General features: G+C 35.6%; 1 protein-coding gene across 4 annotated transcripts; it reads left to right on the plus strand.

Moving 5' to 3' along the window:
- Positions 1–1,365: 1,365 nt before the first annotated feature.
- Positions 1,366–12,639, plus strand: LOC122045671. Of its 4 annotated transcripts, none has more exons than XR_006130066.1 (4): positions 1,367–1,744; positions 1,855–1,941; positions 2,494–2,567; positions 12,602–12,639. XR_006130066.1 is itself a non-coding variant. In XM_042605994.1 (3 exons), exons 1-3 carry the CDS (start codon positions 1,667–1,669, stop codon positions 6,989–6,991), a joined length of 339 nt encoding a protein of 112 aa, XP_042461928.1. In that variant the 5' UTR covers positions 1,366–1,666; the 3' UTR covers positions 6,992–7,174. The 4 variants fall into 4 exon arrangements, 1 of the variants encoding a protein (XP_042461928.1); XR_006130065.1 differs by lacking the exon at positions 12,602–12,639 and adding an exon at positions 5,079–5,260; XR_006130064.1 differs by lacking the exon at positions 12,602–12,639 and adding an exon at positions 6,818–7,174 and having other exon boundaries at positions 1,372–1,744.
- Positions 12,640–14,330: the final 1,691 nt, after the last annotated feature.

Genomic DNA, 14,330 nt, shown 5'->3' on the forward strand with positions numbered 1-14,330 from the left:
ATGATCATGTTACCTATCCAACAGAAACAATATCCGAAGTCAACACGAGTAGCAAAATCGCATAGAACTCGTTTTACTACCTACTTGACCAATCCACGAAATCACAGTTACTCAAAAACTCAAGAACGCCACAATCAAGCTTACTATTTAAATAGCTATTCCTCATAAAAGAAATCCGAACAACACCAAGAACAAGAATCCCATCGAATTCACACTACCAACCTATCAAATCCATCCATAAATCGTGGCAATCTTGAATGAATTCTGAGGAGAACAAATAAATTCCCGAAACCACAGCTAAGCAAGGAAACAGAACATATTCGAGTTAAATCACCAAGAATCCATAGCTATTCAATGAAACAGAACATCAACGGATTGAACCTGCACCAACCAAATCTGTTCGAAACTTCTGAAGCAATCGAACAAACAAGAGCATCATCGATCAAGGCTTGAAACATCTGCGATCTGTCCGAAACCTTCACAAGAACTCGAATCACAACCCATTCACTCCCAAACTGTTGAGGAGAAACCGAGCAAAACTCATTTCGATCACAAATCATAGCAAGAACCTTGTGGAAACCATACCGAAACAAGGACATCATAGAAACCTTAAGCTGAGATAAGAACATCACGGGAAAAATCGAATCGCAACACAATCCACCAATCGGCCATTATAGGTAAGAATATCGACCCCTCTAGCTACCTATCCCCTACCATATCGATCTCAGATCATCATAGAGGAGAATACTTATCTTTCTCTTGCCCTTTCCTTTCCGTGCCACCTCTGGAAGCCCTTGCACATCGCCGGTGCGATAGTCGGAGGTCTCTGTGCCCTATTGCAGTGTCCTCCGTGAGATCGTTGATGTAGATGTTGCTTGACCGAAGCCCGAGCATGGTGAGAAGCTCCACCAATTTGGCGGAGATGATGAGGAGAAGGAGGTGGCGATTTCGAGCAGTGAGTGAGTGAGGAATCGGGTGAATATATATACCTAGGTTAATTAAGTCATAATCTTAGGTAGTTAAGCTGAATCAACTCCTAATTTAATTTGGCATCATATACTTTCCTCAAGCTTAATAATTCTATCCCCTTAAAATGTGTCATACCCATTCATTTTAAATCTCTAAAATTCGTAAAAAATTTAGTACACAAGTATTTTTATTGACGCTCGTGAAATCTTAATTTATTACTATTATATTTTTTAATAAATTCTTTAAACAACATTTGGGAGTCCTTACACGGGAGAAGAGATAGAAGAAGAAGACAAAGAGCAAGTTGTAAAGTAAGATATTTGTTTCTTATCCACTATCTCCCGCACATTACCACTACTACGCGAGAGATAATTAATCGGATAGAAGAATTTGCTTTTGCATTACAAATAGCAATGGCATAAACGACGGTGGATGAAGTGTGTTGGCAACCCACGTTAGTGCTAAAGAACGGAGGGGTGGAGTGTGGGGAATTAGAGAGAGTGAGGGGGAAAAGGGTTCCCTAAAAAGAGTTAAATTTTTAAGGTGCAGTATTACATTTCCCTTTTTGTTATAGAAGAGAAGCGAGAGCAGGGGTCGAGGTGGAATAGGAGGAATGTCGACTCACTTTAACTCGAGCCACCGGGCGACATGGTTGCTGGCGGTGGCGATGATGTTTTGGTCATGAACGAAAGCGACGATGGCGGTGATGGCACGGAGGGCAGAGGTGCAACGACATCTCAAGAAGCTCAACAAGCAAGTCGTCAAGAGCATCAAGGTCACTCCTTTGATTTCATCATATTTTCTTCTGTTGCTGCCCAAATTTCAGCCATTTGAGTACAAGAATCATAACCCTAATTTTTTGAGAACTCATTCTTGTATCTGCAGAGCCCAGATGGAGACATCATAGACTGTGTGCACATCTCAAACCAACCAGCCTTTAATCATCTCTTGCTCAAGAACCACACCGTTCAGGTTTACTAATTTCTTCTTCTTCTTCTCCTCTGCCCAAATTCATTCTTCATTCCACTGACACTCTGAGAATCTCAATAGATGAGGCCATCTTAGTGGGCTCTTAGGATCATATCAACCCCTTTCAAACTCATTGCATCCAGCGTCTCATGTGCTTATATTGCATTCAAATCCATAATTGGAGCTTTTTACCCTTGCTATATTCCAATGTGCTAAGCTTTCTTTTCTAGTTGTTTAATAGCTTTGTTTGGTGGTAAGTTATTGCTCACTTTGAGCACATAGAGAAATACTATACAAATTGTTTCATGGATACATATGGATGTTCATCTTAATAACAAGGTCACATATTTCACAAAATGCAAAATTTGCACTGGCTGTGTCCTACTGAACCTTTTATGCTTTCTGGAGATCCTTACTCGTCCCTTTAAGAATTTTCATAGATTGATACAAACAAATCTTAATGACACATTTATGTATACATGTTGAATGGGTAGTTTTTTAGTTTCATCTTATTCTATTTTACTTTTTTTCTAATAACCTCCTCTTTGATGTCAGGCCAAGAAAGCTCATACTGTTGGCCTTCATTGTGTGGACTAGAGCCCTCATAATTAGAATCTTATTTTGACTAGGTATATTCTTGATGTTTATTTGTTCCCATTCTATTACTTTTGCTAGTTATTTGGCGATATTTTATTACTTTCTCCTATAAACATGATGTCTTGAGTTTATAAGTCATTGATCATATGCAGCCTTAGCATTTCTTTATCTATGATCATATTTTTACTTAGGTCTATTGATAAGTTCTGTGTTCATGCATGCTACATTATTATATTATTTTAAAATCTTTTTATTAGCATTGGAATACTTTTGTTAACTGCATTCTATAATCCTTTTGACTTTTATTCTAGTGATTTCCTGACAAAGCATCAATCTTTGGCAGTGCTGCTGAGGATGGCTTTATCAATATCTTGGATTATGAAAGTATTTGTTTATCTATAATGAAGATTTTGGAAAGTCATTTTTCTATATATTTTTTTGAGGCAAGTCTTTAAAGACAACAGAGGAACACACTCGTCTTCTGTCAATGTGATGATGTCATTCATGCTCATCATTAAAGGCCTTTTTTGGTGAAATAAACATCACTGTAATCTTCCATCACCTCCATTGTTGGGGTTGTTAATTTTAATATAATTAACACTTATCATATTAATCGTGATGTGTTTGTCTCAATTATTTGGGCTGAACTATATGGATCTTATCTTTCCATTGAACTATATGCAATATTTTATCACTAGGAATAGGAATACTGAACTTAATTGACTCCCTTTTTATAAAAATATTTATTAGATTTCTCTTTGGTCTCTCTCTACATCATATTGGTTCAACTCTTCAATTCAACTCCTTTAAATGCAGCTAGTATTTACTAATGACCTTTGAACATGTCTTGTTATCTTTATTTCTTTTCCTATTTTGTCATCAATTGGTGTTATACCTATTTGCTCAATAATAATATTTTTTTTAATTCCACATAATTCATGTTTTATTATGATCTAGTTGTTTTGTCCCAACTAATTTGATGTATGTTACATGAATATTATATCCCATAGAGCTCAGATTATTTTTAGTTACTAAAATCAATTTAATTATTTTTTTGCCTTGGCTACATTAACCTTTGTACGTGTAACAATTTTTTTTATTAATAGCATTATACTTTGGTTGACAAAGTGTCATAGATTATACCAAAATTTATGAAATTTATCTTATAGCTTAAGGAGGAGAGATGATCACGTTGAATCTTAGAAGCTCTTCTTTATTTTGACTACCAAATCTTTATTTAATTTATTATACCTTGAACAAAATCTTCCTTGTAGAATAGTAAATTTGGGATACCTAAAATTCTTACTTAGGGTTTCAATATTATCCCATCTTAAGCTTCAATTACTTTCTTAACACTAAAATTAAGTAATTGATTTTATTTGTAATTTGAGCTTCAAATTTAATCTAACTAAACTCTTTGAATTAACATAATATCATTTATCAATAATATTCAGCAAAGATGTCTATTTTTAAATATAATTGGTTATTAACATCATATTCCTTAATTACATTATTAACAAAAAGAAAGCTTTTCCCAATTATCATTATCAACAAGAAATTTTTTATTTTCAACTTGCATCTAACATTACCCAAACCTTTATATTTTCTCTCTATTTTTCAATCTGATAAATAATTTTCAAATTCTAACTTTTCCTTGTACAATATGGTAGGTCATTCTTCATCATAGAATTTTTTTAGTATAAGGGTTGCTAAAGGCTTCACTGGTGATCCTACGAATAGTTGAACTCTCTACAACTAACCTTGCATGCTATTTTTAGATAATTCTAACATTAGAAGAATGAAAATTTCACTTTTAAGGTGTCATGCCCTAGAGGAGTCCTTGTCTGACAAACAGACCGCATCTCTCCTGTATAAATGACAATTAAAACCTGGATACAATGCCACAAGGTCGCATAAGTAATAAACACCACACGGTTGTAACATATACAATCACGTAGTTATATATATACACAGCCCATACGGTTAGAACAAAAAGAATATAATCATGCAATTGTAAATAAGCAGCCTACACAATTGTTCTAAAAATACAGCAGAAGACATGTAAGGTCCCACGAGTGAAATTAAGGAAATTATTTATAGAATTTTCTAAGATCACATGAACATTAATTAGGGGATTAATCAATAAAATTTTCTACGAATTATAGAACTTTTTCAGAATTTTAAATAAATATGTATGACACGTTTTAAGGAATTTAATTTTAAAATAATAATAATAATAATAAATTAAGGTATCACGATCGTTAATAAAGGAATTTATTTACTAAATTTCTTACGAATTTTAGGGATTTTTTTTTTGGGAATTAAAATGAACTCGTACGACATAATTTAGGGGATAGAATTATTAAATTTGAGGGAAATATATATAATATCTAATTAAGTTGGGAGCTGATTGACTATAATTATCCCAGATTAGGATTAATTGTCCTAAGTTAGAGCTCTAATATCTAGGTATAAAGTCCAAGTTTATCACCGATTCATTCACTATTTCCCCAAACCTCACCGCTTCTCCATTCCCTGCTCAGTCCCGCCGATCTCGATGGAACTGCTCGCTGAACCCTAAGCTCCGATTCGACTCCTTTCCTCAAGTCGGCGAGTGGTGGAGGGTTCAACGACCGGACGCGGAGGTCTCCAAACACATTTCTACCGGTGCGACATCATTGAGCGAGGGATTCTACGGCGACACGAGGAAGAGAAAGGCAAGAAAGGCAAGTGTATCTACCTGTGATAGTCTGAGATCTGTAAGGTATAAAGGCGTGGAAACCTAAAAGAAAGTGACGTTTCGGTATGGACCTTCGACTGGTTTCTTCTTGTAGGTGATTCTGTTTGGTTTTTCTTCTGGTAGATGCTTCGATTTGTTTCTGCTCATAGAGATTTCCGAATGGTTTTCTTTTTATTGAGGTTTCCGATTGGCTTACTTTGTAGTTGTTGTCGATTGTCTCCTCCTATGGTAAGTTGTGTTTCAGTGTGAGGTCACGATTGAAGATATGGCTTGGTTAGCAAATGTTTTATAGAAATTTTGGGCAGTGATTTCGATTTGTTTTATGGAAATCCGAATTTCCTCAGTATGCTCTCTTGGTGGAAGTGTTTGATTTCGGATTCTCGTGGTGGTTGCTTGACTGCGATCGGATTTGGGATGTTGATAGCCTCCATGTCGTAGATGTTGTGAGTTTATGAACGCTACCTGTTTGTTAATATGCCTGGTCGAGAGGAATTTGGTGGATTGAGCCGTGTTTTGAGAGGTCTGTGGAGTCCTGGTTTTTGGTTTATGGTTCCTGTGACATCTTGTTTCCTGTGAAGTCTTTCGATGGGTTTGTGAACGATCATTTATGCTTTACTACATGATAGTTTCGGTTAGACCGTGGATGATTTACACTATGATGGTTTACATTTTTGGTTTAATTTTCCTGCAGTTCCGGTTGTGTTGATCTACCCATTAGTTGAGGTTCTGGATTGTTTCTTTTCGTGGCTCTGTCATGCTTCTCCGGAATGTGCTCTTGTTCTTGAGTTACTTTTGAAATTTATACGAGATTAAAGTGATGTGTGTTGATTGAATTGTCATGATCAGTTAATTGACTATAGCTTATGGCCAAAACAGTTTATTGCTTGTGAATGATGGTTCTATTTATTTAATTGTGCAGAATGTTATGTGCAGTATATATTTTCAAATGAGGATAGTATTGCAAGACTTGGTTCAAATGCTAGAATAGACATAAATGCTTTCAGAAATTGTTCTGTCGGTTTCATCTTTTGTGACTTTCCCTTTTTGCTCACTATGCATGATATTGGATACGGATGAATAAGGTAAATTGATATGATGACAGTAATTGGATAAATTGAGATATTGTTATATTTATATTATGGGTAGAATAAGTTTTATATGGCTAGTTGGTTGAATATGTGCATATGTGGTAGCAGTACGGGATGGGTGACCCGGGATGAGCTCCGGGGAGGGCCCATCCAAACTTGACTGATACTGGAATTTATGTTAGCTTCGGCTATATGATTGCATGTTCTCTAGGAGGTACCTCTAGGATCATAGGACTGGATTGACTGGCTCTAATTGTGGTTACCGGATATGCAATATATTCACCTTTATTAGCTGTGTAGGAACTTTATTTACCGCATTTTCTTTCTCTGTTATACAGCATTTTGGGATATGTGTTTACTATCTAGCCCATATCCCTATTACTTTATGGATGTCATGTTTCATCACATGAGATTATACTTGCTGGGTTGTAGGCTCATGATGACTACATTACAGGTGAGGATGTGTCTCTGGACACGACGGAGGGCTTATGGATGGAGTAGGCGAGGAGGCGGGATGGATGCATGGCATTGTCCGGGAATTAGGAGTGCTGAGCTTATGTTCTCCATGGGAAGGGTTTTTTTGCTTTGGTGTTGTCAAGAGTTCTTGGTGGGGTTTTCTCTTTGTTAAACTCTGGTGTGGGATGATGACTTTTACTTCCGATAAAATAAATGTTTTATTTAGTATCATGTCATAAGTATATGCTTAGTTTGTGTTTGGTGGGTTGATGAAATAAACAAAAAAAAAACTGAGGGTTGGTTACGGGATGTTTCAGTTACTAAAATATATTTAATTATTTTTTTGCCTTGGCTACATTAACCTTTGTACGTGTAACAATTTTTTTTATTAATAGCATTATACTTTGGTTGACAAAGTGTCATAGATTATACCAAAATTTATGAAATTTATCTTTTAGCTTAAGGAGGAGAGATGATCACGTTGAATCTTAGAAACTCTTCTTTATTTTGACTACCAAATCTTTATTTAATTTATTATACCTTGAACAAAATCTTCCTTGTAGAATAGTAAATTTGGGATACCTAAAATTCTTACTTAGGGTTTCAATATTATCCCGTCTTAAGCTTCAATTACTTTCTTAACACTAAAATTAAGTAATTGATTTTATTTGTAATTTGAGCTTCAAATTTAATCTAACTAAACTCTTTGAATTAACATAATATCATTTATCAATAATATTCAGCAAAGATGTCTATTTTTAAATATAATTGGTTATTAACATCATATTCCTTAATTACATTATTAACAAAAAGAAAGCTTTTCCCAATTATCATTATCAACAAGAAATTTTTTATTTTCAACTTGCATCTAACATTACCCAAACTTTTATATTTTCTCTCTATTTTTCAATCTGATAAATAATTTTCAAATTCTAACTTTTCCTTGTACAATATGGTAGGTCATTCTTCATCATAGAATTTTTTTAGTATAAGGGTTGCTAAAGGCTTCACTGGTGATCCTACGAATAGTTGAACTCTCTACAACTAACCTTGCATGCTATTTTTAGATAATTCTAACATTAGAAGAATGAAAATTTCACTTTTAAGGTGTCATGCCCTAGAGGAGTCCTTGTCTGATAAACAGACCGCATCTCTCCTGTATAAATGACAATTAAAACCTGGATACAATGCCACAAGGTCGCATAAGTAATAAACACCACACGGTTGTAACATATACAATCACGTAGTTATATATATACACAGCCCATACGGTTAGAACAAAAAGAATATAATCATGCAATTGTAAATAAGCAGCCTACACAATTGTACTAAAAATACAGCGGAAGACAAATGGGTAGGTTACCTAAACCAAAACGACGAACTACGAGCTGACTCAGCTTAAATACAACAAACATTATAAACAAAAGAGGCAGCCACAATGCTAAACACCAAGTCCAAGTCAAATTATTATAACACCAAATCCATAAACCAAAATGTAAGTCACGCAGAAGAAAGAAAGATAGAAAATCATTCTCGAATGCGACGTGGGACTGGCAAACAAGATCTTTGAGCGACACAACACATCCTCTTCCTACTAACCTAGAAATAAAGAGAAAGCAAGGGGTAGTGTGAACAAAATACTCAGCTTGTATAAGAAGATAGTGCATGATACTATATATATAAAGACATCAAAAGAATACAGTCTCATATAAAATACTTACTAACCCATGTAAGTGCACCAATATAGTCATATGCTAATAAAAGCATAACAACTACACAATCCTCCACTAGCTTACTCAACCAAGTATAATCGATCAATCAGAAGTGCATACGGTATATCCAAACCCTGCACAACTAAATGTATAACCAGCATATAACAAATATATAACAAGTCCTGACTAGTACAACAATATGCTATTACGAATGAGTCTCGTGGGAAGTCAGGGCATATAATTAGTCACTGTTTGCGAGAGAACGCTCTACCATAGATGGTCCCGTGGGTGGATAGGATGAGGTAGCTATCTAGCAACTCAACTATTGACTACGAGAGAACACTCTACCACAGATGGTCCTGTGGATAGTCAGGGGATGTAAATAGCCACTGTTTGAGAGAGAACGTTCTACCACAGACAGATAGGATGTATAAGTGGTCGTTGTCTTCAGGAGAACACTCTGCCATGGATGGCCCTGTGGGTAGACATGGTATATACGTGGCTATCTAACTGTGAACTACGATGAACACACTACTACAAATGGTCACATGGATAGTCACATGAATCATGATTGTTGATGACTCTCTCAACTATGAATGAGAGATAATGGTCGACAGGGTATACTAATAGTCACTAACGACTCTCTCAACCACGAATGAGAGACAACGGTTGTCAGAACATAACAACGTAATGATAAGTAAAAAGTAAATACTCACACCTAGTATACTTCTCTATAGATGCACCTTGGTCTAACCTCTCTAGTGTATAGGCATGAGCCTAAATAACAAATCAAAATCTAGTAGGATACACTATATCCTAAACTATAGTATGATCTTACTAATGTATGGCATGAGCCTAACATAAACAAATCATTTCCACAAAATATTGGTCAACCAATCTCATTAAGAGAATATTAGTCATCCTAGTCATAATATCTCAACTAATTTCATAGTATCATCATATACATAATAATACAATAGAATCCAAGTCAAGTAGTCCTAGATGTCAGTTTAATGAAAAATAACTTAGTGAAATACTCCTATCACTCTACTAGGGTAAGATATCTATCATGTATAAGCAGGTATAGTCCGGCTAACATATATGCACTCATATAAGTATACAACTATACCATAGTATCACTAACATATAATTACAAACTTAAGAGTATCACTATATGGTGTAAATGTCTGAGCATAAATCTATTACTATACTACGGTAATGCTCAACCAATACATGCATTGAAACAAGGAAGACTATATAGATATCAAAACATATCCAAATATATAATCTCAAGCAATATAAGGTCAAGATCAAGAATAATATAGAATGGATTTAAGGTAAACAAGTAACTACAACCTAATCAAGATATGAGAATAAGCAATCATGCATTAAGATCAAGGATCTAAAGAAACAAGGCACAAAGTACCCGCTTTTGTTTGTCGATCATGCTAAATAATCTCATGTCATGATGCTCATCTCGAATCAACATCCTGCAGATCACATAATGTATTTAGATAATTACATATGAAGTAAATGGCTAAATAAAATCCCTAATTTAATTAGAGTAACTCTAATCAAACATGATATTTGATTAATCCCCCAATTAACCTTACTCATACTACAACCTAATTAGATTAGGTTTATACATAATTCATCAATTAACCAATCATGTAATCCATGAAGTAAATCAACTACATCATCATCAGGGCTCACTTAATTCTTTACTCATTGATCAACACATCCATAACAATCACAACGACATTGGATTTGATATCCCTAGCATTCTACCATCAAAATTAGCATATGCATAATTCACCTTCCAAAACTCACCCAGATCTAGGGATTCCTCAATTGATCCATGTCGGAGGTACCCACTGCTGGGAATTCATGGCCGAAACTATAGTGAAGTTGCTACCCCTTCATTTCCAACATCCCAATTCACAATCAATACGACCATATCTAATAATTCAACTCTAATTCTTAATTCACAACATTTAGCTAACTTACTCCTAATAATCCTCAAATCTAGTCGGAATAGTTTTGCTTGGTCGATACAGGGATTCTGGCCCAGCGCTTCACCTCAGAGCAGAGGGAAAGGTCCAGCACTAACCCTAGAGATAGAGGGTTAGTCGGAGGGGGTCCGAGGTCAGAGTTGTGGTGCACAGATACGACAATGGTAGGTCGATGACTAGAGCACGGGAGATGGCTACTGGATTGTGGTGTCGAGTAGTGGGCATTAGGGTAGAGATAGCATAGGAAGAAGGTGGCATCTGGGTCAGTTCCATGGCAGGGTGAAGGATGTGTTGTGCCAGTGATAGGCTTCTGGTGGTCGGTGATGGTGACAATGCTGGATTGCGTAAAATTGTGCAGCATGAGAGGGGGGCAGCGCCACCTTGCTCTTGACCGAAGGCAGCTCGTGCAGAGAAGGGCGGCTTGGAGATGATGCTGGCAGATCTGGAGAGGAGGAATGCACTAGTGATAGTGAATCTGGGGAAGCAGAATCACGAAGGAGATGAGGAGAGAAGGAAGTGTCGACGACAATGAGAAGAGAATCTTAGGTTTAAGTATTTATAACCTAAGTTTATGTTAACTTAATTAATCAACTCCTAACTAAATGAGTATTCCAAATAGGCTTTCTCTTAGCCTAATCCATTCATCACCTTAAACATGTCATAAGGACTCCGTTTAAATCTCAAAAAAATTTCTAAATTTCCTAAAAATCCAATAAGGTCATTGCTCCAATAACACTTATTATTAAATTTATTGTATCTTACATAAGGTGCTCATATTATAAAGTTCTTTGTTGATTTGAAGTTCATTATCTACTTCACCCCATTGTGATGGGTTCTTCCAATTTAGGTTTGTAAGAATACTCTTTTTTGAAACATTCTCATGTTAAAGGTTTTATGGTTAACTAATGCCAACTAGCTTGGAATAATTAAACAGAAAAAATAATCTAAAATGTGACAAGGCAGATCATTCTTACTATTTAAATGAGACACCCTACCAAGCATTATCCCAATTATAAAGGAATGGCACAAAAGAGAACATTGATAAAGAGGTTGAAAACCCCGTTCGTGAGTTCAACTGTCAGCTATTAGCTGTCAACTGTGACATCTAAAGTAATGACATCTCAAAAAAGTTTTAGTATATTTTTTCTTGTTTGCTTAACTTTTGGCTAGCCTGCTTTTTATTGTGGAAGAGAAATAAATCCTTTGTCCAACTTTTCTTTATTGCACAGCGCATAGATGCATCCTTTATGTTATGGTAAAGCCACCTCATTTGGCTTTACCTCAAATCTCTTTTTTTTTGTCCTAGAGTCATATCTACAAAAGAGAAAATAGCAAAGATATGTAGAATCAAATATCATGAAACACTTCCTGTTTATTGATACTTCCATTATTTCTTGAAAGTAGCATGTCTCCAATTCCTCACTTCAAGTTGCAGAAACTAGTTTCTATTAATGGAACACATGGGTCATTTGGTTTCTTTTATTTTTGACCCTTCTACATTTATCTGACAACAAATAATTTTTTAAGTTTTGTTCTTTGCAAGGTTTGCAAGAAGTGCATAAAATTAGTTAGCATACTACTGTAGCCTGTACATTGAGAAAGCATACCTACTTAGCTTCTTTGTAATTTGTCAGCTAGATGAATTCATGTGTCAACCTGGACTGTTGTTACATAATGATTAGTAACTTCATTTTCTATTACAAATAAATTTACCTTTTTTTACAAATAAATTCAGTTTTTATTACAAATAAATTCACTTTTTATCCACAACTTGCTTGCCAAAGGCTTGGAAACTAGTTCAACCTTTGTCCTCCATTTCTGTCACAGAATTTATATATATTGTATTAAATTAGTTATTAAGATCATTCTGCAATTATAATCTCTTACTTATGGTTATATTTCCTCTTGAGTTGTGTAGTCCTTTTCTTTAGTTTTGTACCTTTCCTATACAAAGTGTGTGGCTTTGGTCTTTGCTACTTCAAAGTATAAGTATTTTTTCAGCACTATACGAGTTAAATTCATTGAATGTGTCTGTATGTTTTCTTGGTTCCTTAATAGAGTCATTGCAAAGAGTTGGAGGATTTCTTTATCAAAGTTGATCATCAGAAAAAAAAAAAAAAAAAAGTAAGTTAAGTGGGCAATTTTTAAATTTTAGACATTTTCAAATTTCTTATTGAAACATGCTTTTAAAATGATTTGTACATTAATTGTCTTTACAGTTTTGCTACAACTATTGTATATATGTTTGTAAGGAGTGATCATGTGAACATAAGTTTGTAATTCTTATTGCTACAACTGCACTTGTATATATGCTTTCTATAATTTGTTAGATTTAGCATGAAAAAGATTCTTCAAAAGAAAGTTATACTACTGCAGTTCGGCAACATACTTGTATCCCCTCTCTTTGGTTTTTTTAATTGTTTCTTCAAGTTTATTATAACTCGTATGCAGCTTATCATGTTCAAAACAGTCTAGAACAGAAAAGAAACCAAAGAAAACCAAACATATCCTCGAGGTCTGCAGGGACCAGCACTACGTGCAGTGGGGACTAGCGACTGGAACTCCCTCCTGACAGCATCAACCTGAAAATAACAACAATGGAGGCGGGGTGAGTCCAACACTCAGCAGGTACAATTGATATGCAAAGTAAAGAAATAACACCTAGCACTAATCATGCGTACAGTCTCCTGATAAAGATAAAGGTAAATGCAAACCGAAGAAGACAGGAGAGAATCTGTACTAACCAGGACCCGGTATAAGGACAAACAGTCCGAAAGGTATAGAATACCTGTATGCATGTCAATCAAGGTATCCAAGCAATGTGCAGCATATAAGTGCAACAAACACAAACACAAACAATAAATGCATCATGCATATGATGCATATGTCATGGTCACCCCTGACGCCAGTCAGCCGACTCACAACAACAGTGGGACCGAGTGGGTAGGGTTGTGACAACCGTGCACTCAGCAACACTACTCCTGATGAGTGATCGAGTGGACGGGATGCTGTCGGAGTACATACGTACTCCTACCCCAAATCATAAATGGGGGAGCGCAATGCTCTCATCTCCCGGTACACTATGACGGGGAGGAATCTCTAACGTGCTACACGCTGCGTCACACTACCCCTGAGCGGATCAACGGAAGTGCTACCACGCTGTGTCACGCTACCCATGAGCGTCACAACGGAGCACCGAACAGTGATGAAAACTGGCAAAGTGCTCGACAATAATGGAGCAATCTATCGCACAGCATGCGATCATGCAAATGGTGCATGTCACTAAGCATGGTAATATACTAAACCAACCTCTAGGCATATAACAATGGCACCATAGTGGATAGATCAAATCAAGACATACTGAACAAAAAGGTATCAAACCTAGGTCCTGAACATGTGAAACATGGTTATATCACTACCCATAAGCATGATAAATCAGGTACAAGATCATTAAGAGATGCAATCAAACAATTAATCAAACAGGTAACATGTATTGGGCAGTGATTAACCGAAACAAATATGAAACACAATTAATGCAACATATTATTTTCATTACTAAACATATCAAAGACGATAAGTCAAAAGTACCCGCCTCCGTAAATAGAAAGGTCCAATCTGACTCCGAGATACTCGTCTCGCGTTAAAATCCTGTATCCAATAGATATTCAGATTTAGCTAATTTTCATTATAAACAAAATTAGCTAAACTAAATCCTAATCCGATTAGGAAGCTAGAGTATCAATTCCATTTAAATCTAAGTCTATACTTAAATCAATTCTAGTGGCAA

The sequence above is a fragment of the Zingiber officinale genome, chromosome 2B (genome assembly GCF_018446385.1).
Source record: "Zingiber officinale cultivar Zhangliang chromosome 2B, Zo_v1.1, whole genome shotgun sequence".
NCBI lineage: Eukaryota > Viridiplantae > Streptophyta > Magnoliopsida > Zingiberales > Zingiberaceae > Zingiber > Zingiber officinale.

What these genes read in the sequence shown, in the direction of transcription:
- LOC122045671 (XM_042605994.1), top strand. Translation starts at nt 1,667, where the DNA reads ATGGCGGTGATGGCACGGAGGGCAGAGGTGCAACGACATCTCAAGAAG. An exon ending in AAGTCGTCAAGAGCATCAAG is followed by an intron (nt 1,745 to 1,854) that starts GTCACTCCTTTG and finishes TTGTATCTGCAG; the next exon opens with AGCCCAGATGGAGACATCAT. An exon ending in TCAAGAACCACACCGTTCAG is followed by an intron (nt 1,942 to 6,817) that starts GTTTACTAATTT and finishes ACTACATTACAG; the next exon opens with GTGAGGATGTGTCTCTGGAC.